At 36.6% G+C, this 26,719-nt stretch overlaps 1 protein-coding gene across 5 annotated transcripts in view; it reads right to left on the reverse strand.

Moving 5' to 3' along the window:
- The window catches only part of LRP6 (LDL receptor related protein 6), a 173,303-nt gene that overhangs the window by 65,494 nt on the left and 81,090 nt on the right, over positions 1 to 26,719 (reverse strand). For all 5 annotated transcript variants that reach the window (XM_043439798.1, XM_043439796.1, XM_043439797.1 and 2 more), the window contains 4 exons: positions 15,324 to 15,520; positions 13,488 to 13,619; positions 9,641 to 10,037; positions 8,394 to 8,565 (listed from right to left, as the gene is read on the reverse strand). In XM_043439798.1, the coding sequence (XP_043295733.1) occupies positions 8,394 to 8,565; positions 9,641 to 10,037; positions 13,488 to 13,619; positions 15,324 to 15,520 (898 nt within the window). The remainder of the gene's footprint in view (positions 1 to 8,393; positions 8,566 to 9,640; positions 10,038 to 13,487; positions 13,620 to 15,323; positions 15,521 to 26,719) is intronic.

Consider the following 26,719-nt stretch of genomic DNA (forward strand, 5'->3'; position numbering starts at 1 on the left):
TTCAACTGAAGGTATCGAAAACCAACCCCACCTTAGTCAATTCAACTGCTTCATGAGACACCTCTGAGAACCCCACTGTCCTAGAACCTTTAATGACCCTACTGGGAGAACCATCAGCACATTGACAAGGGAAAACTGATCCCTTTCCTCTCGCTCAAGAACAACTTATGTACACTCTATTTGGAGTCTTAGCATGGAAAATTGACTCTAACATCTTAGTAATTAAGGCAAATTACTCCAGTACCAATGAGCATGCCTCATGTCCGGATTCTGGTTTTAAATACTATTCTTCATTAAAAAAAACCATGGCTCCTTGGCATGGGAAATAAAAGAGAAAGCTGGACTATACTGTTGTTCCAAAAAGTGTTTTTAAAATGATGGGGACTCCTTACAAAAGTAAAATTAAATTCCCATATGATCCAGAAATCCTATTTCTGGTACAGACTGAAAAATGGGATCCCAAAGAGGTATTTGCACCTCATATTCATTGTGGTACAGTTATTCACAATAGCCCAGAGGTGGAACCAAATTAAATGCCCATCAAACGATGAATGGTTAGAGAAAATGTAGTATATGCATAAAATGGAATATTATTCAGCCTAAAAAAAGATGGGAATCCTATCACATGACACAAACATGGATGAACCTTGAGGACATTATGCTACGTGAGATACAGCCAGTCACAAAAAGGTAATACCGCATAATTCCACTTAGACGAGTTATCTAAAGTGATCAAATCCTGAGAATCAGAAAGTAAAATGGTGTTTGCCAGGAGCTGTTCAATAGGAATGGAGATTCAGTTTTGCAAGATAAAAAAGTTCGCAAGATCTTGAACAATAATGCACATATAATTAACACCACTGTATGTTTTAAAATGGTTAAGGTGGTAGCTTTTATGTTATGTGTTTTTCACCACAATTTTAAAAAAAAAAGGACACATGTGAAAAGAATATGGAATCACCTTGATGGTACTCCTATTGCCAATTCTGGGATAATCTTTGCAACAATATAATGATGACAATGCAAGGTAACCTGTGGAATAAACTGAACATCCATGGGTTCATATATATAAAAATATATATGTACAAATATACATGAATAATTGAATAAACAGGAAAGGGGACATCTCTTCCTTATGAGAGAATTCCAATTAATATAATAGGAATAATGGAAATGGTATAAGTGTTCATTTCCTGGTGATCACTATTCTCTGAGTACATAAAACAAATCTGGGTGAAAGTTTTACTACTCTTGCCAATTTTTTGTTGAAGTCTGAAATTACTTCAAAAAGAAAGAGGCAGCAGAACTCAACACAAGAAGTACCGTACAGGAAACTTGAATTCCATTGTTTTCTTTCTAAGTAGAAAGTTCTATGACCTTTGGCAAATAAAAAAAGCTAAGCAGAAAGCACCAAGCACTGCTCCATTTTAAGAAACAAAACCTGGGTTAGAAAAAATACATATTTGCTTGAGTACAGGGAACTATCCAGAAACCATCTGATGATAACATCTGAACTGTCTGAACATGGCTTTTTCCCCCAAAGATAATGATACTCTGAAAACACATGAAATACCGTTTCCTTACTATCTGCAGACTAATGAAATCCACTGTGACCCAGAAGAGTTTGGGGTTTTTGCCCCCATATTTTAAGAATAACACTGTAACTAACACAAAAATAGTATTATAAATCTCAACCAGACATAAAAGCCAAGTCATAAATCAATCCAAAATCAAAATGAATGAACAACAAAACTAAATAACTCTGAACAGGACTAGATTAATAGCAAAGCCTCTAATTTCAATCCTACTTAATAACAAGCCTGGCTGATTTCAGAAGCTCAAAATAATAAATGAAATGACAAAACACTAGTCTACTTAAAATCTCAGCACAATAAAAGGGATTCTAACTCCTTCCCTGAGATTATTATTTTAGATCATATCTATCAAAAACAATCACAGTACAATGAATGAAGAGTTTGGGAACCCAAGAGTTCAACCAAAAAATTAACAGGGCCTGCATTATAACATTCTTAACATTTTAAAACTGAAAACTACATTTAAAGTGGGGGAAAAAAAGACTGAAGGTGAATCCTTTTCTCATTATGGATAACTTTAGGAATGGCTATTACACAGAATCCTTAAATAGCTGGTGATAAGGTGAAAATACTTGTCATTGTTAACACCGTTCAATGTTTTGCAAATTCCCTCCCAAGAAGTCCCAAAATTGTGGTCCTTGCCATTTATATGACTGTTTACCCTTTCCAAATCTAATAACAATAAAAATAAAATCTCTGTGACCCCTTTAAAAGTATATATAATAGCTTCCAAGCTACAGGGAAATAACCGCCTGAAAAATGTTTTACATAGACTCCATTAACATCTACATGTTTGGCAAGCTTCAAACAACAGCTTTCAACATTTATTTAAACCCATCACATATGTTAATAATGAAGTAGTCTGCATAGAGGTCAATGCAAAACCTAAATGAATAGCTTACCAGAAGTTAATATCAGTAAAACTGAGTTACAAAGATACTGAACCTCCAATATGCCAAGTTTTCTTTAGATGAGAGGAATTACAGGCACAGTATATAAGGAAAAATTTAAAGGAAAAAAAAAACCACAGTCATGTCATCTGTGATATACATTCCTTCTTAGCAATTCTCCCATGATATGCATGATATGCATCCCATGATACTCTATGATATGCAATTAGTATAAAAAGCATCAGAAAACGTTAAAGCTGGAAGGAACGTCAAGATCATCAGGTTCAAATGATCTCAATGGTCAAAATACAAAAATCAGCAATTATGTGAATTATCTATAGTCACCCAGTTAAATGGCAAAATCATGAGAACTAGATTCAATATCACAAAATGATTCAATAAAGATCTAGAGATTACCTCCATAAGAACTAAAAACTGTTATAAATTGTAAAGAGGTTGACTTCTCTTCTCAAGAAAGTAGGACACAGAAAGTCAGCACTCCTACTTCGGGGGTAGAAAAACCAAAGGAACAAAACAGGTACTTCTAAAATAATCAGACTGTAACTAAAAACAGCTCCCTACATATTAAATGGCTTAATACTAAAACATGAGATGGAAACGTATAATACGATAATATTTAAAAAATGATACAAGTGCAAGTTCAAACTTGGTCACTAAAATGCTTTCTAAGTACCAATGTGTATCAGATTATCCTAATTTACACAGATAAAATTATTATAACTCCAAAGTGAGGTAAATGCATCTTGCCTGGTGAGGCTCACGGGTTTGTTGTGGCAGTTCAGGAAAAGTATGATTACACCTATCATCAAGCAAGTTTCTCTCATCATAAATACGTGCAATAATTCTTTTAGAGCCAAAGTAGAGTGGATAATGAGATGACAGAGCTTATAATTGGATGATGTACTACTCTGCCTACTGCAGATTGCAGTAACAAGTTTAAAAATGTTGTTAGAACTGTACATCAACTTTCATATAGGTATGAAACAGATAACTTTCATACAGGAGCTTAAAGATGTATATAATCGTTAAGATACATCCCAAACAGAAATAAGAAATATAATGGGAGAGCATCATGTTTACAACTCAATGAATACAGGCCCCAGATCCAGGTGTTCTGTTGAGCTGAGGAATCTAACAGTGGAATTTATCAGTATTTTTCTGTTATAATATGTCAAGAATACACAGGGGGAAAAATATATATATTCACATACATATACTGTGGTAAAGTAGTAGGAATGGGCAAAGATTCAGATTATTTAAGTTCATTATCTTGAACCTTTCTCTAAAACTAAAAGTAAAATCAATTTTACGAGACAGTGTTATAAACTGGCAAAGATTTAAAAGGAAGAACTTGTTGGTACTTGTCATATACTCAGGAGTGCTTTACCTCAACAGATGAGATGATTACCCCAATAATAATTTCTTAAGGAGGAATTAATCTTAGAAACAAACAATAAGGAAAACCATCATAAATGGGTCCTTGTGTGTTTCAACAGACTTTCATAATACTCAGGCTAAAGATGCCAGACAAAGAAATTACTTTAAAAAGAAATCTCAATACTTGGGAAACAGATTTCTTTATAAGAGTACTGATTAAACAGAGGAAGCTGTCATGAGAGGAAAATGTAGCCCTGCAATTTCAGGCTTAGACTATGAAACAGAACATTCACCAAAGGCCAAGTTTTCAGTACACATCCTACACAATAATACCCTCTTTATTCAAAAATTCCTTGGTACTCAAAGTTCTAATAATTTCTGTTTCTCTTTCCCAACAGAACTGTGCCAGGAATACCTAGATTTTGGAGAAACTATACGGACGCTGTATTCTCTAAAATAGGGAAATTTACAATAAAAGAGATTTGAAAAAAATTCTATATGTCTTTGACAAAGATCAGAAAATCTTTATCTCCACTAGCTCTTGCTGCATTTGTCAGCATATGCTCTGAAATAAAAAGGGGAAAAAAAACAAATAACAAGTATATACTAAGAAAATAAATTGTGAGAAAATCTCAGAGATTTTAATACTAAAATCTCTATGATAGTATTACTATTTTCAATAAAACCAGTGATTAAAATCACATTAATAATGTCAAGTTAAACTGGTATGTAAAAATCATCCTCAAGAAAATACAAGCTAACAGTATATTCTTAGCTTTATTTAAATATTTTAAACTTATAAATTATCTATGATATGTCTTAACTATTGGTAAGCAATACTGCAGGCCAATAGTGCTACAAATGCTTAATGCTTTTGGCGGTGAGAGTGGATCAAGAAACATGAGAATATTGTTAAGACACCATGTGCTTCTGCCTACTGTAAGGCCTTATAAAACAGAAATAAAGGCTTGTTTAATGTCACCTACCAGAAAAAAGAAACAACCTTTCCGGCTAATGCGTTAGTATTTATTATCAGAAAGTATTTTAGTATTTATTATTTTAACACCTGAGTGGAGGGTAGAGGGGACTCCAGTGCAGACAAGTAAACTAGAAGCTTGTGTGTAAAAGGTGATGAAATGATTTCAGGATAATGAAGAAACATAAACAAGTACCTACAGTTAAGTGGTCCCTATCAGTTCACAGATATGAAAATCAGACATACACTCACAGAAACATTCTTATATTAAAGCACCAGTCAATACGATGATCATCTTTAAAAAAAAAAAAAAAGACATCATTAGCACTTCACTATACAGCATTGCTCTCTGTGGAAGTTGGTTGTAAATCTCAGGTAAACCTATTTATTTTTTCTTGCAACTCTGGACAACAAAAATGAAGTCTGAAACCCAAAGCTCCCTATTAATTTTCTCTGGTTTCCCCCAATCCTCAGACCTAGCTCCCCAACATATCCAGCACCTGGTTACATCACCACTTATCAAAAGAAGTGAGCGAGAACCTGATCTAAGTAATCTCCACTGAGGGAGCAGAGCACATAACCGAATGAACACTTTGAGCTCTTCGCATAAGATCCACTCAAAACACAAGAGCTTACTATGCCTTACAGTGCTACATGACCATTTACCAAACCCCTATTTTTAATTCCCAAATGTACTGGAAACATACAACCCAGGTAAACTTGAAGTCTTCCAGAAGAGACAGGGCCACTACAACTGTAATTTAGTATTTTCTTATAGTCCCAGGAAAAAGCACCTTTCATTCTTGGGCATGACAAAAGAAGCGGGGAAGCTTTCTAAAGAGAAGGGGACTAGCAAGGAGCATGTGACCTAGACTAGGTCAGATGAGCACTAAGGGTAAGAAAAGAGAGCATCTTTTAAATTATGTATCTTCCCAAAAGTTTTGGTCGACCTACTATCAAGTAAGGCAAGAAGACAAGCTGGGGTCACAGCTGCTCCTATAATCTCTACTTGTCTCAGAGTAGGAACCTAACAGTTTTCTTCCTCCCTTATGCAAGACTGATTTAGATGGAGAGCTGTGCTCCTTCCTTAGCTTGTCATATATCAGCAGTTTTAGATTACAGTAGCAGCTCTATTTCCCAGATGAATCTGTTAAAAAAAAAATTTTTTTTATACTATAATTATAATTCAAATTACAAATGCTTTGAATGCTCAATTTGGGAAACTTCATCAGAATCTCCAGGGGAAAAAACAAGGGGAGGTCTTTGTGTGTAGGATTTGGTAGAAGCAGATATATCACCAACCCTAAACAATCTGTCAAAAAGAGAACAAAGAACAAATAGCAGTTGTGTTCCAATAAACCTGGAAGAAAGGTGAGTGCCAAAGAATTGATGCTTTTGAACTGTGGGGTTGGAGAAGACTCTTAAGAGTCCCTTGGACTGCAAGGAGGTCCAAACAGCTCATCCTAAAGAAACCAGTCCTGGATATTCATTGGAAGAACTGATGCTGAAGCTGAAACTCCAATACTTTGGCCGCCTGATGTGAAGAGCTAACTCACTGGAAAAGACCCTGATGCTGGGAAAGATTGAGAGCAGGAGGAGAAGGGGATGACAGAGGATGAGATGGGTGGATGGCATCACCGACTCGACGGACATGAGTTTGAGTAAACTCCGGGAGATGATGATGGACAGGGAGGCCTGGCGTGCTGCAGTCCGTGGGGTCACAAAGACTCTGACACGACTGAGCAACTAAACTGAACTGACTGAAACCTGGAAGAAGAGAAGCAGATCTGAAAGGAAAGTTTAAGGATGACGGTACAAGTCAAGAAAGAAAAAAGAAGTGAGAAAGCAAATGACATCACATATATTAATACGTACACACAGTTCAAGAGGCCAGAATTAACCCTAATTTTTAGACCTACTGCATTTCCTACAAAATAAGAAAATAAATCCTGTAGAATATTCTATATTGTGCATTTTTATTCTTAAACACTGTCATTCAGAACCTCCATAAATTCCCATTTCTCTACCCAAATCTCTCCTCGACTTCTTGTGATTCCTAATAAATTTCTCTAAATAAAGTGACCTAATGTAGATAAGACTTGAAAAATTCCTAGAAAGAAACCAATGTTTTATTTACGATCTAAACGGTCATAACAAGCTAAGAAAGATAAGATCAAATACAGAATTTTTTAAATCCCTATGAAATAAAAAATCACGTTCTCTTCTCTGATGTAAACTATGTGCTCCTGCCTTATGTGCAGACAGTCCTCTGGGACACACGGGCCACAACTGTTTTTCTAAGAGTAGTAACACATATACATTCATGGAGAGTCCAGGGCGGATCAACAATTCGCAATTCGTGAACTGGAGGGGAATGGTGTGTGATCTGTACCCCAGTGATGCTCACGGCCTGTCTGAAAAGTAAACTCACAAACTCTGTCTCAACAGCACTGCACTCCAGCTGCTAAAAATTCCAACACTAACGTGGATTTAGCGAGGGTGGGGGCAGTGAAACACTAACAACAGGGAAGACATTTGTATAGTCAAGTCTATGCAAAGTTTTCTATTAATGGAAACCAGCTGCAAGAGCAGAACATGGTTTTCAGGATTTAAGCCCAGTGGAATACTAATGGGGTTTTTTTCTATTCCAAGATTCCAATCTGAAACAAGACCCTTTATCTCGTTATTCCCTGAGAGTCCCTGTCACTCCCAAGAATTACCTTTCTAAAGTAACTGCTCTATAGCCCAAATTATCTATTACAAGATGCGTGCCATGGCTCTGAAGAGCCATTCAAACCTACTCCTTATATGAGAAATCATGTGATCTCCAAAGAAATACTGTGATCAAAACTCTGTTTTAACTGCGTGACCCACAAGACCTCTGGCAGAGCCCAATTTAAAGTTGTAGAATTCAGACTTCACATCCATTATCAGGGATTTTCACCCTTTACAAAACAAAGTAATAAAATATTCACATATGGTGGCTGTTTCCACCATAATTCTATTCTGACTGCCCCAACTTAGTTCTATGATTTAAATATTTTCTCTCAAGCCCTGGCTAATTAATTTTTCTCCCACACAGCTCATAAATCAATTGAAAAACTGTTTGCATGTAACCATCTTAATAGTTATATATACCACCACCTTTCCCAATACCAACAAAAAGTATGTATGTATGCTCTGTTTTCCTGACAATGATTACCAGCTCTTCCAGTATCAAGCTTATTTAACATATGATTTGTGCAAACTGCCCCTAGGAAATTCAGGCAGTGGTTTTACCCATAATGAGAAAAATCATTCACATAAGCTTTTAAGAATAGAAATAGATGAACACCTATTTCTCATGCAAGATTAACTCAGAAATCTTGTGGTGAGTTGGAAGAAAAGACGTTAATTCCTAGAATCCTAAAGGTTGATTAAAATACAAGACGCCTCTGGCATCCCATTGAAGAGACAAGTATATCTGGATCATATCACCATCAACTCAAAAACCGTTATAAAGGTGGTTTTAAAGTGAAAAAGCAAGAAACAAACCTCAATTTTGTCTGTTTTGGCATCTCCCCAGTATATTTTGCCTTCATCATAATCCAAGGCTAAACCATTGGGCCAACCAAGAGAAGTGTTAACCAACACTACTCGATCAGAACCATCCAAAGCTGCTCGCTCAATTTTCGGGATTTCTCCCCAGTCAGTCCAATACATGTACCTACAGAAGTATACAGAGTATGAGCTACAAATGGATAATGAACTGTAAATTTCAGATATCCTAAAGGTGAGACCCAACCCTCTTTTACATTGGTTACCAGTTAACACCTACAGAAGGAAAAACAGGTTAAGACTTAAAACATACAAAAAGTCCATTTAAGACATTTATAATTGCAGTGTATAAGCTTGTAAAAAATTTTTTTCAGATGAAACAGTGTTTTCTAGGAGTGATAATGAAAAATGCCTTCCAATAATGAGACTCTATGTTTAGATTTTTTTTCCCCCCAAGATATTTTGTGTTCCTTACCAGCAACAATCTTCTCTCTCTTGCTAGCTTATCATCTGACAGAAAAAGGTTATCCCGGTAGTAATATTCAGATGGAAAACAGATTTCCCCAAATAACTAACTCTTCTCGTACCGCTGATTCTTGTGGCTCCTGAGAGTTTAAGGGGCTCAAAGGCATTGGTATGCACTGAAGTGTAATAATTTGTCATTATGTTCACCCTCAGGATGACTCTCATAATAACAATTAATGTTGATGAGTATGTAGAAAGCTGTGTTTCCCTGGATCATGGTCAGGGTGTAATAGCCAAAAAAAAAGAAAGGAAGACAGACCAGGCATATAGCTGCATGTCCTGACCAAGTTTTAGAAATCAGGCCGTTCATATATTTAGGTACATTTAAAAAGAAACATATTCTTTACCAAATCATCCTAGAAGTACTGAAAATGAGACGAAATTAAATTTTCTAGGGGAACAGAAACAGTTCTGAAAACAAGTTCTGTCCATATTTTTCATGGTCATGATGCAACCTCGGCAAAATCTGCAGCCAACACCCAAAGTCAGCAAGTATGGACTTAATTTAGAAAGAAAACGTATTCAAAACATTCAAGGAAAAAAACTAGCAAGTCATTAACTTGAGGTTTTACTCCAATCACTATATTCTAAAAATGCACAGTCATTAAAGAACTATTTATTGGAAAGCAACGTATACTTCATGTTGTTTTTGTCAATGTTTTGGGTACCTGCAGAAATAGAAACCCCTGGCAAAATTTTCTGTCAGCAGAGCCTCTTACCCAACCATGGGATCTAGCACAATAGCCCGGGGTTCCTCTAAGTCCTCTGAAATCAAGATCTTCCTCATGGTCCCGTTGAGCCTCGTCACTTCTATCCGATCAGTGCCAGTGTCTGTCCAATAGAGATTTCGGGCAACCCAATCAACAGCAATACCATCAGGATGGGCAATTTGAGCAGTGACCACAAACTGACTGCCAGATCCATCTATGAAGGAGCGGCGGATGGCCCTCACTTCATCATCAGTCCAGTAGATATAGCCTTCCACGGGGTCATAATCTATGGCAATGGCATGGCGGATGTCTTCTAACTGTAGAACAATGTCAGTAAAATCTGGTGTATCCAAAGAAATGCGTCTCAAGTCTGTCCTTCGGGCTAAAAGCAGTAATTCAGTGGCACCTAGAACGACAAAGTGAAAAACAATGAAGAAAAAATGGAAACCCACAGGCCAAATTTAGTCTCTAAATAAAGAATGCAGAACTTTTTCAGGAACTGAAAAGCAAGGAGTAGAAAAGGATACTAGGGTCTATTTAGGGTAGAACAGAAAGTAATGCAGTAAAACAGGAGTAGCTGGACTAAGAGGTCATGCTCTGTAATGGCTGAACTCTCCAAATCAACTTCTGATTCTCTCTCTGGCTTCATTCATTATATAGCCCCTGGAATTAAGAACAGCCACTTAAAGATGAAATGAATATAACTAAGTAATGACTAAGAAGCTAAGTAGCTAAACATTAGAGGAAGTATAGGATATAGGTCCTTTGTTCAAGAAGGATGTTTAAAAAGGTAAGGAATCCAGGACAAGGATCTTTTGTGATTAATGAGAATATTCTAAAACTGGATGGATTGTGATGGTTACACAACTTTGTAAATTGACTAAAAATCACTGAACTGTACACTTGAAAAGGCTAACTTTTATGATATGTAAATTACCTCAGTCAAGTTGTTTTAACAAAAAGAACTATAGGGCAACGTCTGACAGAACTGGGGACAAAAGAGGCTATGGAGGAGGAAACAGCAGCAGAAAAGAGAGGGAATGTGAGATGGGAGGTAACCAAATAAATGTGACCCCGTGGGTAAAGGAGAGAGCTGTGCGCGTAACAGAACCGGATTCAAGCAGTTACACAAAGTCAGGCAAAACACCTCATCTCTCTAAGCCTGACATCTTCACCGATATCTCATAGGGTTGCTGACAGTCTTAAAGGAAATAAACACAAAACTCAGAAATGTACCAAATATATAAGTACTCAATAAATACTAGCTGATACATTATTTTCTAATAAACTCTTAAATTTTTATTTCACTGAGTTTTAAATCAGATGTATTTATGAAGTGTTTTAAACCCAAAACAGCAATCAATAAAAATACAGCTGAGAATGAGAACATTAACTCAATCTTGTTTGTTTTGATTTTAAATGCTCAAGTAAACCACTAGCAAAAAATCATCTAACATTATATAAAAGCTAATAAAAAGATAGCAAGCAAGTTGACATCTGAAAGAGTGAAAAAAGATTCCCAACCAAAGAAATGAGTCTGAAAGAAAATACTGATATTAAACTTCAAGCATTAATCTGGAATTATAGTAGAAAAAACTGAGGAGAGAAGAAGCTCTCAGCATCAGCTTTTTGACTCATGGATTAATTATAAATAAACCCTACCTTGGGGAGAATACAGCCCTAAATGCCACAGTGGGCACCAAGCAGGAGTAACTTTATACAGTTCACTGCCTCCGCTACCTACCAAAAGGAGCCAGCCACAAACTCTTCAAACAAAGAAGTCTTAGAAGTGAAGCTGTTATTTTGGCAAGGTGATCGAAACAAAATAGTTAACTTAAGGCTGCTGCTGCTGCTGCTAAGTCGCTTCAGTCGTGTCCGACTCTGTGCGACCCCATAGACGGCAGCCCATCAGGCGCCCGTCCCGGGGATTCTCCAGGCCAAGAACACTGGAGTGGGTTGCCATTTCCCCCTCCAATGCATGGAAGTGAAAAGTGAAAGTGAAGTCGCTCAGTCGTGGCCGACTCTTAGCGACCCCATGGACTGCAACCCACCAGGCTTCTCCATCCATGGGATTTTCCAAGCAAGAGTACTGGAGTGGGGTGCCATTGCCTTCTCCGAACTTAAGGCTACTACATGCCAAATGTATATCTGAAATTAAAATGCTCGTTAAACAGGTACATTTGCACTGCTCTAAGGCTGTCAACCTAGACAGCTTATTAAAAAGCAGAGACATTACTTTGTCAACAAAGGTCCATCTAGTCAAGGCTATGGTTTTTCCAGTGGTCATGTATGGATGTGAGAGTTGGACTATAATGAAAGCTGAGCGCCAAAGAATTGATGCTTTTGAACTGTGGTGTTGGAGAAGACTGTTGAGAGTCCCTTGGACTGCAAGGAGATCCAACCAGTCCATCCTAGAGGAGATCAGTCCTGGGTGTTCATTGGAAGGACTGATGTTGAAGCTGAAACTCCAATACTTTGGTCACCTCTTGCGAAGAGTTGACTCATTGGAAAAGACCCTGATGCTGGGAGGCATTGAGGGCAGGAGGAGAAGGGGACGACAGAGGATGTGAGATGGTTGGATGGCATCACTGACTCAATGGACATGGGTTTGGGTGGACTCCGGGAGTTGGTGATGGACAGGGAGGCCTGGCGTGCTGCAGTTCATGGGGTCACAGAGAGTCGTCAGACATGACTGAGCGACTGAACTGAACTGAAGGCTATAAGCAGACCACTATGGCTAAAATAAATCCTCTATTTTAAAGTCAGGCTACATTTTTTAACATAAAAGCAACATCACAAAAACCTTTTGTTTTAAATTGAAACCAAATTATTGTTTGCCATGGAAACCTCTCACAAGAATCAGCCAGTTTCACCTCTGACTAGGAGGATAATTTATCAATGCCAAGTCATGACAAATATCCTGTACACCAACTCAATCCCATCTCTCTGACTCCCTGATCCCCCTTCCAGGAACTCTAACCCACTCCTAAATAAAGGCTTCTACTTTTCAGAGTTAGATAAAGAAGCCACTGCTAAATGTAACAATTTTCTTACCAGGTCGTGCTGGTGGCTAGAGAACCAGATGGTGATCCACAGGGTTAAGAATGAAGAACAACATTCTCATTAAAAAGAAAAAGAGAACTGGCATTCTCCCAAACCAATGTTACCTTGAAATGTCCTAAATCAGAGCATTTCTCCAACATGCCCTCTCTCTACAGGGAACTGAGAGTAAGGAGAAGAGGCAGTGTGCTGGTTAAGTATAGCAACAGGCTGCTTTGAGCAGAACAATAAGGAATTCTTTTCTTCTTCTGAAGGCACTTCTCTGTTGTTAAAAGGTAATTAAAAATATCATTCAATCATTTTTCAGAAAATGTATCTATCCCATGATAGTCTTTATAATTAAAAGTTTAATAAACATCTTTTCCTTGCAGAGGTTCTTTATTTACAAATGCTACCTGTTAAAAATATATTCTTTATGAGAATATTCATTTCTGCAAGAATCAACTGTGATATTCATGACTTTGAGATCTGACAGAGAAGAGAAATGACACCTATTTTTCCCCCAAAAAAGTGCACGTTATAAAAATAAGTGAAAAAAAAACAAAACAAAAAAAAAAAAAAACTGCATGTTAAAAATTCAGCTAAAATACTAAAATAATTTATAAAATAATATTCAAGAGATGCCATAAAACACAAAACACTCCCATTATATAAGCAACTGTGAAGACTGAGGGATTAAGTGACTAGTCTCCCAAAGCACTGTAACTTGCAGAGCTTATTACAGACAAATGAAATAAATCATATAGAATCCCAATTGCTATCTAAAATTCTTCCTTCGTGGCAACCAACTTCTTACCATCTTTGCAGGTTTTTCCATTCTCCAGGAGTGTGACCCCAGTTGGGCAAGCACACTGATAAAAAGGCTTGACTGGAGACATCAAACACAAGTGGGAACAACCACCATTATCAATTCCACATGGATTTGTAGCTGTCAAATGTAAATCACACTGATTAATACCAACGATTATGGATGACCTCCCCCACTCTAGGTACACAAAGGTTAACGACCATACATGAGCACCTCTGATAAACCAAATTATTACCAAATGTCATCTGGGTGCTTGACGACCAGACCATCTGCAAGGAAGGGAATTAAACAGTGAAAAATCTACTTAGCATTCTGTATCCAAAGAGGAATACACAAGAAGTAAAGGAGGCTGCCCCTGCCCCAAAAAAGCTTGCAATCTAGCCAGTAAGCCAAAATTCATGAACAGTAATAATGGAAAACAGTACAGAACAATGAAATTGAGATCGTGCACATTCAGACTGTAAATAAGCATAGAGTCAAATGGGAAGTAAATCACTAAAGGATTGAAGAACTGAAGAAAAGCTTCATGGTAGATACAGGACATGGCAGAAGCCTTGAAAGACAGGAAGGACAGATAGGAGGACATTCAAGTGTGGTAAAACCACATGAATGAAAGCTTGGAGGCTGCACACTGTGTGAGACAGTAAGGTGATCAGAGTAACTGAAGATTAAAGATTTGACTAACAACAATAAAAGCTGAAGAAGCACAGAGAAGGGAATGTCTGTGGTGGAGGCACTGAGAGTCAAGAAGAGCCACACTGTGGAAAGATTTACATGGAAAAGGTAGGCATGATGGATTTTAAAAGGGGAAACTGAGAAGCAGAGATTAATTAGAAAATCTGAAGAAACAATAGAAGAGGATGGATATAAACAATACTCATAGAGAAAAATCAACATGGAAACAAAAAATATCAAAGACAAAAGGCAGTATCATAGATAACTGCAAATTCTCAAACAAGTAAAACATAAAGGATCAACAGTGCCATTAAAAAGCCGAGAGTAAAACATTTATACAAGTGACTAAACGTTCTTTTTTTTTTTTTTACAAAAGAGTAACACAAACATTTTAAAACATTTTTATGAACTCATGATCACTGAATTCCAATATGACATATTCAATATTTGACTATTTCCCCGTAAATGGAAGGAGCTAATACAAAGTAATGCATAATCCAAAAGCCCTGCATTTTTGGCTCTGGAATACAATCTGAAATACACTCAGACACATGTCAGACATTTATTTACACACAAGTGCCAAACACTTAACATTCTCTTGCAAGAAACTGTTGTCAGCTGTCACAGTCCAAATCATTATGAAGGGTGACCAGAAACAGGAGAAAAAGGAGGGGGAGATATACACAGAAAAGGGGTAAGCAAGTACTTTACTGAAGCAACCTGAGGTATGTAAATGACCAGTTACATTAATAATTACATTAATTAATAATGAAGGTTTCCATTCAAGGAGAGTGTCTGTTTCTAAACATACAATGGATGAAATCACTCATTAGTGAGAAATAATATGAATACGAAATGTATTTGCACAGAATCTTAACATATGAGCTATCTTCAATTTCTTTTTTTGTCTCTCTTCTCTACCTTCATAACCCTAGACTAAAACAAAGCGCTGAGGTGCTGTGCAGTGATAGATACTAAGCTACAAATGGTTTAGACTATTGTCTACCTTGAATTTTGACATTTTCCCAATTTTTTATTCCTTCCCACTCTGAATACATCCTCTCTCTTCTTGCCCCCCCTCACTAAAGCCAGACATCAGAATGCTACAAAGCTATTCCAACTTGCAATTTAAAAATCAAGATCACTCACCATTTGGCTGCCTCTGTTGGCTGAAGACATGTATATCCATGGGAGAGAAGATGTTAGAATGGATTTCACGCAGTCCCTCGCCAGTGTACTTGTTGCAAGCCAAAATGGAATGTGTATTCCAGTCAGTCCAGTACAATGTGTCCTCAAATAACGTCAGGGCAAAAGGATGTGGAAGGGAACCTTTAACCACCGCCTGCCTAGTAACCCAAAGAGAAAAGCGCAAACATTTCTAAATTTTCTTTTTTAATCAAAACTTTATCACTCCCATTGAAATGGTCTTGTAGTCCACATTAACACATATAAATCCTGGATAACACGTACCTTAAGGTCAAATATACCTATGAAAAATAGTCACAGAGTAAATTCAAACTTATTTGAATTCATGGTGTCCAAATTCCCCAACCAAGAATGGTTTCTAACTTGGCATCAGGCGCCAGGTACACTCCAAGCGAGCAGACAAAGGGAACGCTAATGTACTAGCGCTGCTGTCAATTCCCATCTCACGTCCTTCCACATAATTCATGTCATCAGAAGGAGAAAGGCCAGCAAAATGAAAAATCCCAGGGTGTAGATTGTCACTGGGAAGTAGTTTTAATTAGCAGTACGTTTCTCCCTTCTTCATGTGGAGGAACAAAGAATCTGAGCCTGTTTCTTTGGTCACTTTTTACGGCTTTCATAAATGAAAAGTAAAAACATGCACATGAGGCTAGAAAGTCATTCTGGGAGAGCTCTCTCTGCAAACCCCAGATTAGCTTCAGCAAATGATCATCTTAGCTGGCTTTCTGCTGTATGGTTACTTCATCTCCACAAGCCAGGGGGCAAAGAGGAAGCCCAACCACTGGCAGAATGTGTTCAAGAGACAAAGCAGATCCCCAAATTTACAAGCAATCCTAACTATATGGAAGGAGAGGTAGAGAGCCTGACCAGTACTCAAGACACAGAACTTTGCAGTCTCGTGGAGAGTTATATGAGTAGTAAATAAGAAAATTCTTGAATAATGAATAAATTACATTTAAGCCACAGTAATAAATCAAGAAAATAAATGCTTTGATATTTTCATAATACCAAATCTTAATATTTTCATAAATCACTCAGCGAGGAGAGAAAGAGGAAAATGTAAGCAATTAAAGAGAAATAAAGGATAACACACTCAAAGACAATCCAACTTTTAGGTCCGTAAGGTTATCTGATGATCTCTAATACCTAACAGACCACCTATACTAAATTAAAGAGCAGTAAGATCATTTTCATCTAAGCAGAATTAGCAAAATACATGGAATGGTTCTAGCCTAAGGTGCTTAAAATTTGAGCCAGATTTTTAAATAACTTTATTCAAGATTAGAATGCCTAGTTTCACAAACTTTCTATTTTAAAGCCTCACAACTATGCCACCCATCACCACAATTTTCTCCTCTCATTTTTCTTAATTCTGACTTCCCTAGCATATTACTTTCTCTCTCATTTCCCAATAACAACTGTCACAATGTCTACTTCCAAAGTGGTTTCTTTCACTTTTTAAATGAACAGCTTTATAACGTTTACTAAAATGACTATTACTATTTGAGTGATATCATAGTTCAAGTTCAAATTTAAATAGGCCTGCATATTTTACACCTAAGTATCCCAAAATTCATTAAGGTAAAACATAAACAGAGAGAGTTCTAAGAAGCTGCCAAGAAAGTAAAGTAACATGATTGAGAAATATAAGTAATACTAAAGATGAAATTACTTAGGCTTTCATTAGACATCTTAAAGTATCAGAAATTACATAATCAGTTCTCTGAAAGACTTTGGGGAGGAAAAAAAGTCTAAGTCCTTTGTATTTAAATAAAAAATTAAAATTCACTCTAATGAACTTAACACAGAAGAATAAACAGATAGCAATAGCCAAAATCCTTCTCTAAAAGATATACGCATTTTACAACCTGACTGAAAGCATTTATGTACTGATAAGAAATGAGCCTGGCGTGCTGTGGTCTGCTGGGTTGTAAAGAGTTGGACTTGACCCGGCAACTGAACAACAAGAAATGAGACAGAACTGAGTTCAAATGTCCCCCTGCACTTACAGTAACTTATTTCCACAAATTCTGTTTTCCTCACCTGTTATTAAAAAATGATAATCTAACCTGAATTACTGTGAAGATTAAATCATAATATATGAAAAAGCATTTAGGCATTATGCTTGGTACTTAATAAACATTTCATAAATGGCTCCTCAACTTTAGGATGTCTGTTTTCAGTATTTTAGTATTTCTGATACAGGGATAATATTTTACAATTTTAGTAAACATTTCATGCGCTAGTTTTTGAGTCAATAAAAAGCTTACTAGAATCAAGTAAATACTAGACTTTGGCTTATTTATATTCCCAGGATCTCACACAATACAGTATGTATGAATTAGTTAGATTTATCACTCAGTGAATGCCTGATAAAATGAAACATTTTTAATGAAATATGAAATTAACAAAAAGCACAGCTAAGATGGCTATCACTCATTGTCATATTCTTTGGTAATTTGTCTAGCCAATGGTAATCTGTTCCTGAAAGCACAGATTAGTGTACACTGTCTTCACCTGTCTTCCCTCTGGTTGGGATTACTCCCCTGGAAATTCAAGTGAAAAGGAGTTGATCATGGATACTGAGAACAAACGTGGCAGGCAAGATTGAAGCCCGGTTCTTCAGTAGTGCGCCTCAACCGTAACAGGAATTAACAAGTGGATCACTACAATGGGCACCAAAAGAAAGAAACCAAGACCCCAAGTGATGTTGTGCTGCAGTGCTGGCAACCTCTAAGCATCGTCTCCTCCACCTGTCCATCATTTTCTTAAGAGTTCATTCTCGCCAGTATCCCAAGTACAGGTGTGCACTTGCTATCTATTTCAGATTCCACGGCTGACAGGTGCCTCTTTCAAATTCTGCACCAACCAGACTTGCCCTTTATAAAACACTTGTGCACTTGTATTCACTTTCTGTTTCTGGACCTCCTCCCAGAAAGTTGTCCTCTGCCCCTGACTCAGAACTCCCCATCTGTGTCGGAAACAAATCTACTTAATCACACCAAAGCGCTACTATGATAAATTCTGACATCTGAACCTAACCTTAGAGGAGAGTCTCTCCACATCACAGTGAGGTTTTCATAACACCTAAAAATATGACAACAGTGGGAGCAGCATAGTATTTGAAAAAATCTCTACAAGTCTTTGACAGGAAAACAGAACAACTAGGAGGGGAAACCAAAACCTCATGGACCACACCTACAACGAAGACAGGTAAGAAGGTATTACCACAAAACCCTAGACACAGAAAGGAAAACTACCAACAGCTGTAAGATCTGATTTGCATCAGCACTTCTGCAAGAGAAGTGCAGAAGGAAAAAAATAGGGCATTTGGCAGATCCAGGCCCAGGAGAACACACAAACAGATAGCAATGGAAAGCTTCACAAAACAATCTGCGAATAGCAGCTGACAAGGAATGGCTCTGGCCACTCGGAGAGGGAGTGAATACAAAGACTGGACGGATGGTATGGAAGGGACTGGCATACTAACAAGCAACTCTCTCACTGACCCAACAGAGCTCCCTTCCAGACAAAGGCCCCAATCTGACCATACACCACTGGGAACAGAATGAAAGTGAGGATGACAGTGCAAGAGAAATAATGGAAAATAAGGTGCAGAAGAAAGTGGCAGAAGGGAACAGAGCCAGGAGTTCTCACAAAGCAAGCTGCCAACTTTTCAAACACACACACTCAAGACTTCTGTGAAGTGAAAGTTATGATAAATTCTAACTTCTTCAACAAGTTCCAGAAAAACAATTTCATGTAAAAATATAAAAATATAATAAGATCAAGTCTCATTTTAAAAGTTAATATTAAAGGGACTTCCCTGGAGGCCCAGTGGTTAAGACTCTGCACATCCAGTGGAGGGGGAACAGGTTCAATCACTGGTCAGGGAACTGACATCCCACAGGCCACAGACGTGGCCAAAGAAATAAAATAAAAAGTTAATATTAAAAACAAAAAAGAATAAAGAAAATAACATCCCTAAAGACAATACAAATATGCCAGAAAAACTGGCTCTAGAACAAATAGTTTATTTTACAACCTATTGCAAAAATACTTTAAATGCTTTAAAGTAGTATACTAGTGATAAAAGAATAACAAAAATTAAAATTTAAAACCTCAAATTGAGGTGAAAGAACTAATGAAAGAGTCAGAAGTCACTTCAATGAATTATAAACTAGAAATGACACAAGAGTGAATAAACGGAACAGATAAGGAAACAGAAACAGCTGGTGAAGAGAAAGAATTTTTTTTTCATGATTTTTTCTGTTTTATTAAGAAATAATTAACATATTGGGTTAACCAAAAACTTCATTTGGGTTTTTCTGCAAGATGTTACAGAAAACATCTTATATATTATTATACATATTATATGTGTGTGCATATATGTTTATAAAAGGCAAAGGTTGTTAAACTGGGTAAAACTAAACAAGATTCAACTGTATACTGTCTACAAGAGACACACATACCCAAAGACCCAAATTTACTGAAAGCCAACAGTAGCCCTAAGTGAGATGAGTGGTCTACCAGACAAAACATACTTTCAGACAAAAAAATATTACTAGAGATAAAGCAGCATGTTTTATAATGACAATCAAATCATCATGAAGATATAGCAATTATAAACATACACAATTAAAAACAGCCCCAAACAAATGAAGCAAAACCTGACAGAACTGAAGGAAAAAATAAGACAACAGTAACAGTCTGAGATCTCAAAATCCTATTCTCATTAAAAGGTAGGACAACTAAACAGAAAATCATCAAGGATATGGAACTTTGAACATTAGGACAAGTATCAATTCATTTTAAAAGACTGAAATCATACAAAGAGTATTCTCCAAGATCCTGTTCAATGGCCAAAAAAAAAAAAAAAAGAAATCACTGCTTTTCCCCAAAGATCAGGAACAAAGCAAGAATGTCTTCTATTCAGCAGAGGGTCTAGTGAGTATTATGAATTAAGACTAAAAGGCAACCAGATGGGAAAGGAAGAAATAAAACTGTCATTATTCACAGATGACATGATTCTGTATGCAGAGAACACTAAAGAATTTAAAAGAAAAAAAAAGCCTCAGACATACTTAATTCAACAAGGTTGCAGCATACACGATCAATATACAGAAATAAATTTCTACAGACTAGCAGTGAAAAATACAAAAAGTGATACAGCCAACTAATATTTAGCAAGGGAACCAAGAACAGCCAACGGAGAAAAAGCAGTTTCTTTAATAAATGGTGCTGAGAAAAATGGCAAAACTGAAATTTATTAAATAATTTGCTCATAACACCATAAAAAAAAACAAATATTTGGAAATGAATTAATAAAAGAGCGTAAGACATCATACATAAAGTGGATCACAGATCTAAATGTAAGGAATTAAAACAGTAAAACTCTTAGAAGAGAAAAGCATCAATCCTTGTGACTTTGGTTTAAGCAAAGAGTTCTCAGTACTTCAAAAACACTTTTAACAACAACCAAAAAAAGCTAATAGATTGAACTTTTATTTCTAAATAATATATCCAATGAAGAACTCATATCTAGAATACATAAAATTCTTACAGCTCAATAATAAGAGAAATAACTGAATTTAACGGTGCACAATTGACTTGACTAGGATCTTAATACTTAACTGAGCCTCATGTGAAGGAAGACCAAACTAAACTGTATTCAAGAAGATTATAGGCAAAACAGATTGAAGTAAAGTTATTAATGTATCTTCTGGAGTAGAGGCAAAAGAGAAGCATAAAGGAAACCGTAAACCACACTGGCAAAATCTGGTATTACTTTTTCCAAAGTAATCATTTTCTCCTAATTACATGAGGAATACATATATGTTCACTAGAAAAAAAAACTGGAAATAGAAATACAAAGTGTATCTTTCCATTCCTTTATTAGGTGCACATGTACAATGTGTACATGTATATACACAAATACAAGCGATTTCCAATGGTCAAGGCATGGAAAACTGGTTTCTGTTATAAAGAGCTAAGGCAGAATATGAAACCAACCAAGATAGAAAAGGAAACCAACTAACCAATGGAATTTACAATTAATAATTTGGTAAAAATTCATTGGCTCTAAATCACAGCCCCCAACAGGACAAAACAAAACAGCTGAGCCTAACAATTGACGTGCTGCACCAAACCATGAATAAAGAGCATTTACCACCCATCATTGTTGCATGTTAATAATGATTAATATGCCCTGAGGAAAAATGGTTAATTTATGTATTCTGAATGACTCCAATGCATCCTGTCATCTTATTTAAACAACATCTGACTGTAACTTTTTCTTTTTTTTAACAAAAAATGAATTTCTGTAAATGCCCAGTATTTAGCGCATCATAATGACCTGCCTTCATTTCATAATGTATTGTAAAGATTTTCATCATATTATTAAATACTGGTTTCATATTTTTATATTCATTTTAAAGGCTATAAAACACTTCACTGAATGTGCTATAATTAAAAAACCCATATTGCCAACATTATATATTAAATAAAGCATCTTTAAACATAAACATATATTTTAAAAATTATATAATCATCGGCTGACACAAATTTTTTGACCACAGTCTAGCGGGAACCTAATTCTGTATTTCTCCTGAGAGTGTGGTTCATTACTCACTGAATTGCAGTGTTCTGCTAACACCAAGAACTCTGCTGATATCATGATCCTGCTTATTCTCTGGCACCACTGAACTCATTCACAGCCAGCCTTAACTACACCTCTGATCTTTGCCTAACATGTTCAATCATGTCAAGCTGGGTTGCCATAAGGTGCGTGTCCTTTAGTGTCTGGTATATTCAGTATTTCCCAGAGGTGCTAAGAGAATCCAGATGAGGCCCATCTTCTACCCTATCCCACCTCCCTCTCACCAGCCTCACCTTCAGCCCTCCATCTCTATAATTGTGGTTATTACTGTTTATGCGGGTAAATCTCTTCAATTTGCTTCTGTGGGAAGCAGATTCTTCACAAGATCAGTAGATGACCAACCATGCTGATCTGCCTGGGTCTGAGGGTGTTCCTGGAAGCCAGGCAAACAGGGATGGCTGATCAGGAGCAGCTCAGACTGGGACATCCCTCAGTCTTGAAGAAATTCTTCAACATATCTGGTATGTGGTTATCTCTGCCTAAGTCTCTAGCACTGATGCAAAATACCCCTATGTTTACAGTCCATGGCTTTAACAACCATTAACTTGATAATGGCTATAAATCTAAGTCTCCCTCAGAGACTACTCTGCCGAGCTGCAGGCTCATACATCCAAAGCGCCCCAGACTTCATCACCATAGTTTTCCATTAGCAACTCAAATGCAAATGCAAACATGTCCAAATTTGAATTCAATCTCATTCTCTTTCTACATCAAAAAAAAAAAAAAAAAAAGGAAGGAAGGAAAAAGAATCTATCCTCCTTTCCTGAATCTTCTATCTCACTGAATGGCATTTCCATTGAATAAGCCATTCAAAGCAGAAACCTAGGAGCCATCATAAACACCATCAGGGACCCACAAGCGGTTTGACAGGATTGGGGCATAGCAGACAAGGGCGGAAGTGGTAAGAATATTGTCTAAAACAAGGTAAATAAATGAGATCATGTAAATTATAGTGACGAGATTGTACTTTTCTGGAGAATGATGATGACTAACTGGAAGACTTAAGGAAATGAAATCATTAGTTTTCATTCTCTACACAACTACCAAAAGTATTTCTAAAAGACAAATCCATCCATGTCAATCTGCAACTTGAAGACCTCCAATGACTCTCAACACCTACAGGCTAAAATTCAAATGCCTCATTTTAGAATACTAGACCCTGTGTGATCTGGCTCTTAGTCAGTTCTCTACACTTGCCTCCAACCATCCCTCACATTTCCAACTGCAGCTGAACAGGAACACTGAAAAACCAAAGCGTTCTTTAATAACCTTCATAACTTTAATAACCATAACTTGAAAACCTGACTCTGGTCATTAGGAATTTAAAATTTTTCACAGAGAGAGCTTTTATATTCCTCCCAGTTTTTAAAGTTTATTATTTTTCTTCAGTGTCTGTCAAGGCCGATTAAAAGTGTGTATTTACATCCAAGATATCTATGTCACAAAGTCAACTAACCATATACAAGTACACTATCTTCTGAACCCTATTCTGTTCCACTGACATCTATCTATGCTCAGATTTAGTACCTCATTGTTTCAACTACTCTGGCTTTACAGGAAGACCTGAAATCAAGTGCAAAGTCACAGTACCTGAAGTCAACAGTTTAAAGATCAGTCTTGGTGGTGGTGTACATTCTATGGGTCTGGACACATATACCTATCATTATACTACCATACAAGTTTTTTCACTGTCCTAAATTTAAATCCTCTGTGCCTATTCATGCCTTCACCCACCCTCTTTTCAGTCTCTCTTTTTAACTGAAATATTAATACAGCTGATTTACAATGTCTTGCTAGTTTCAAGTGTATAGCAAAGTGATTCAATTATATATATATGTAAGATATATGTATATATGCTCTTTTCAAGATTCTTTCCCACTGTAAGTTATTACAAAATACTGAATACAGTTCCCTGTGCTATATAGTAAGTCCTTGTTAGGTATCTATTTTATATACAGTAGTATGCATATTTTAATCCCAAACTCCTAATTTATCCCTCCTTTCCCCTTTAGTAACGTAAATTTCTTTTCTATGTCCGTTTTAATCTCTAAGTTCCCTTATCATCTTTGCAGTTTATCTATTCAACAACCCATATTATTTGACCTATATGTCTGAATCTGCTGACGCATACCCACAGTGCAGGTCAAGGTTTCCCTGTCCTCTACTTTTCCCGCAAATTTCCTGCAAATTCCAAGGCTGCTCAGACTTCTAATGAATTGATCCTTTTGGCAAGATAAAAGGGGCTGACACTCTTTTCTTCCATCAGGTGGCAAACAGGGTCTGTTCTTTTCCTTATTATGATGAAGCAGCCACTGATGTTCAATGCCTAGATTGAACAGTTCACAAAGTAATAAAATGCTGATATTCTAATCATTTCTCGTTTACTAGCTGGAATAGCTTTTTTGTATCTACTAATTTGTTAGCTACTGGTAGATTCCTATAGAAAAGGGGGGATAAATTGCTTGATTCTTTCTCTTTATTACCAAGCTAATGAATTGGTTGGTTCCCTTTCATCCTCTGAAAGTAACTTACTTCCTTTTCTTAAAAAAAAAAAAAAGAAAGAAAGAAAATCAGTATGAACTCAAGGATTTAAACAAACTTGGTGGGTTTCAATCAATCTCTGACCAGAGAGAGGCTTTTCAAGTTATTTCTCTGGGCTTTATGAAATGACGCTAATAGCCTATTAATAGCTTCCATGCTATCCACTATGACATAATGTCCCAGCTCAACTTGGATATTTCCTGTAAGAGACTTAGGGTTAACCTGAAAGATATGATTTCTTTTAAGGTGGAACAGTTTTCCAAGAATACAATCTGGGTGGTTTTTTTTCCCCCCAGTCCTCATCAGTGGTCATAAGAAATAAACATACATATTTGTGTGTATTTTTATAACTTACAATGACTAATGAGCTCACACCAGTATTCTCAATTAAAACTCAGAATTATCAATTTCTCTTAAACTCCATAATACTACATCTATACATCTTTTCTTCCATACGGAGAGTTCTACATATTCATGGGCAACTAAATTAATATATCCAAAAATTGCTCACTTATTTGATGCAAAATTAAAAATATTAATACCAATACACCAATGTAATCACCATAAAGAGTTAAAGAAAATCTCTGTATATAGTACCTGTAACTCTCACTCTGATTTTTATTTTACTCCATTTTTTCTTTTTCAGCTATGCTGCAAAGCCTACAGGATCTTAGTGTCCCAACCAAGAACCAAACTCATATCCCCTGCAGTAGAAGCTGTGGCACCTTAATTAACCAATGGATGGCGAGGGAAGTCCCTTCATTCCAATTTTTCAGAATGGTGCTTTATTTACGTTATCTAAACATACAGTCATTACATACCTTACTCTGCATTTTAATCATCCTTTAATTTTCATACAAGTTAATTATATGTTTACTGCGCTTCACCAAGCCTTATTTTGTTATCTTGCTCATCACTGTGATTATCTAAAGCTCAGCCACTAGTCCATTTTCACAATGACTCAGGGAAATAGTATTTCTTGATTTCTTTCATGTTCATAACAGTCCATCTATAGCTTTGTATAAGGAAAGTCAATTTTGCTGGGAGGAAAAAATCATTGGCTCACACTCTCTCTGAATATCTTTTAAAAATACTATTTCACTTAATTCTGACAGGGAGTGTTGCTGTGAGAAAGCCTAATGTGAATCTAATTTTCTTTTCCATTTAAAAAATCATTTATTTTACTCTTAAAGGCCCAGAAAATATTCTCCTTTTTCTACAGGGTAACTTTACTAAAATATATCTTGGTGCTGTTTGCTTTAACTTGTATTACCAAGTACATAATGTTCTCTTACCAATCTGTAGATTCGAATCTCCTTTTAAGAAACTTTTCCTGAATTACAGTTTCTCATATTTGTTCTCTTACTTTGCTTAGGTTATCTTCCTAACAGGGTTTTTTATCTAGGTGTTTTTTCTTCTTTGCCTATTTTTGTCACTTTCTCTCAAATTCTTTTTATCTTTTTACATTTCTTTTTAGTCCTTAATTTTTCCCCCTTTTCAACTTCAATTTAAAATCTTTTCGGTTTAATCACTCTTGTGTCCCTTCTAGTTTAGTTGGCTTTTCTGAAATTAGTTTTTTCTTTTATTTATAATTCTTTCCTCAGTTCTGGAATCTCATCTCTGAACTTACTCATTTTAATTTCTGTTGGTCTTTGATATGTAATATTGGTGTCTCAATTAGTGATAGTGCATTTTAAAGTGGAGGTTTGATCTGTTCTGGGCTTCCCTGGTAGCACAGTTGGTAAAGAATCCGTCTGCAATGCAGGAGACCCCGGTTCAATTCCTGGGCCGGGAAGATCTGCTGGAGAAGGGACAGGCTATCCATTCCAGTATTCTTTGGTTTCCCTGGTGGCTCAGCTTCTAAAGAATCCACCAGCAATGTGGGAGACCTGGGTTCAATACCTGGGTTGGGAAGATCCCCTGGAGAAGGGAACTGCTACCTACTCAGTATTCTGGCCTGGAGAATTCCATGGACTGTTTAGTCCATGAGGTCGCAAAGAGTTGGACACGACTGAGCACCTTTGGAACAACAGACTGGTTCCAAATAGGAAAAAGAGTACGTCAAGATTGTATATTGTCACCCTGCTTATTTAACTTATATACAGAGTACATCATGAGAAACGTTGGGCTGGATGAAGCA

This window comes from Cervus canadensis, chromosome 21 (assembly GCF_019320065.1).
Source record: "Cervus canadensis isolate Bull #8, Minnesota chromosome 21, ASM1932006v1, whole genome shotgun sequence".
In the NCBI taxonomy this organism is placed as follows: Eukaryota; Metazoa; Chordata; class Mammalia; order Artiodactyla; family Cervidae; genus Cervus; species Cervus canadensis.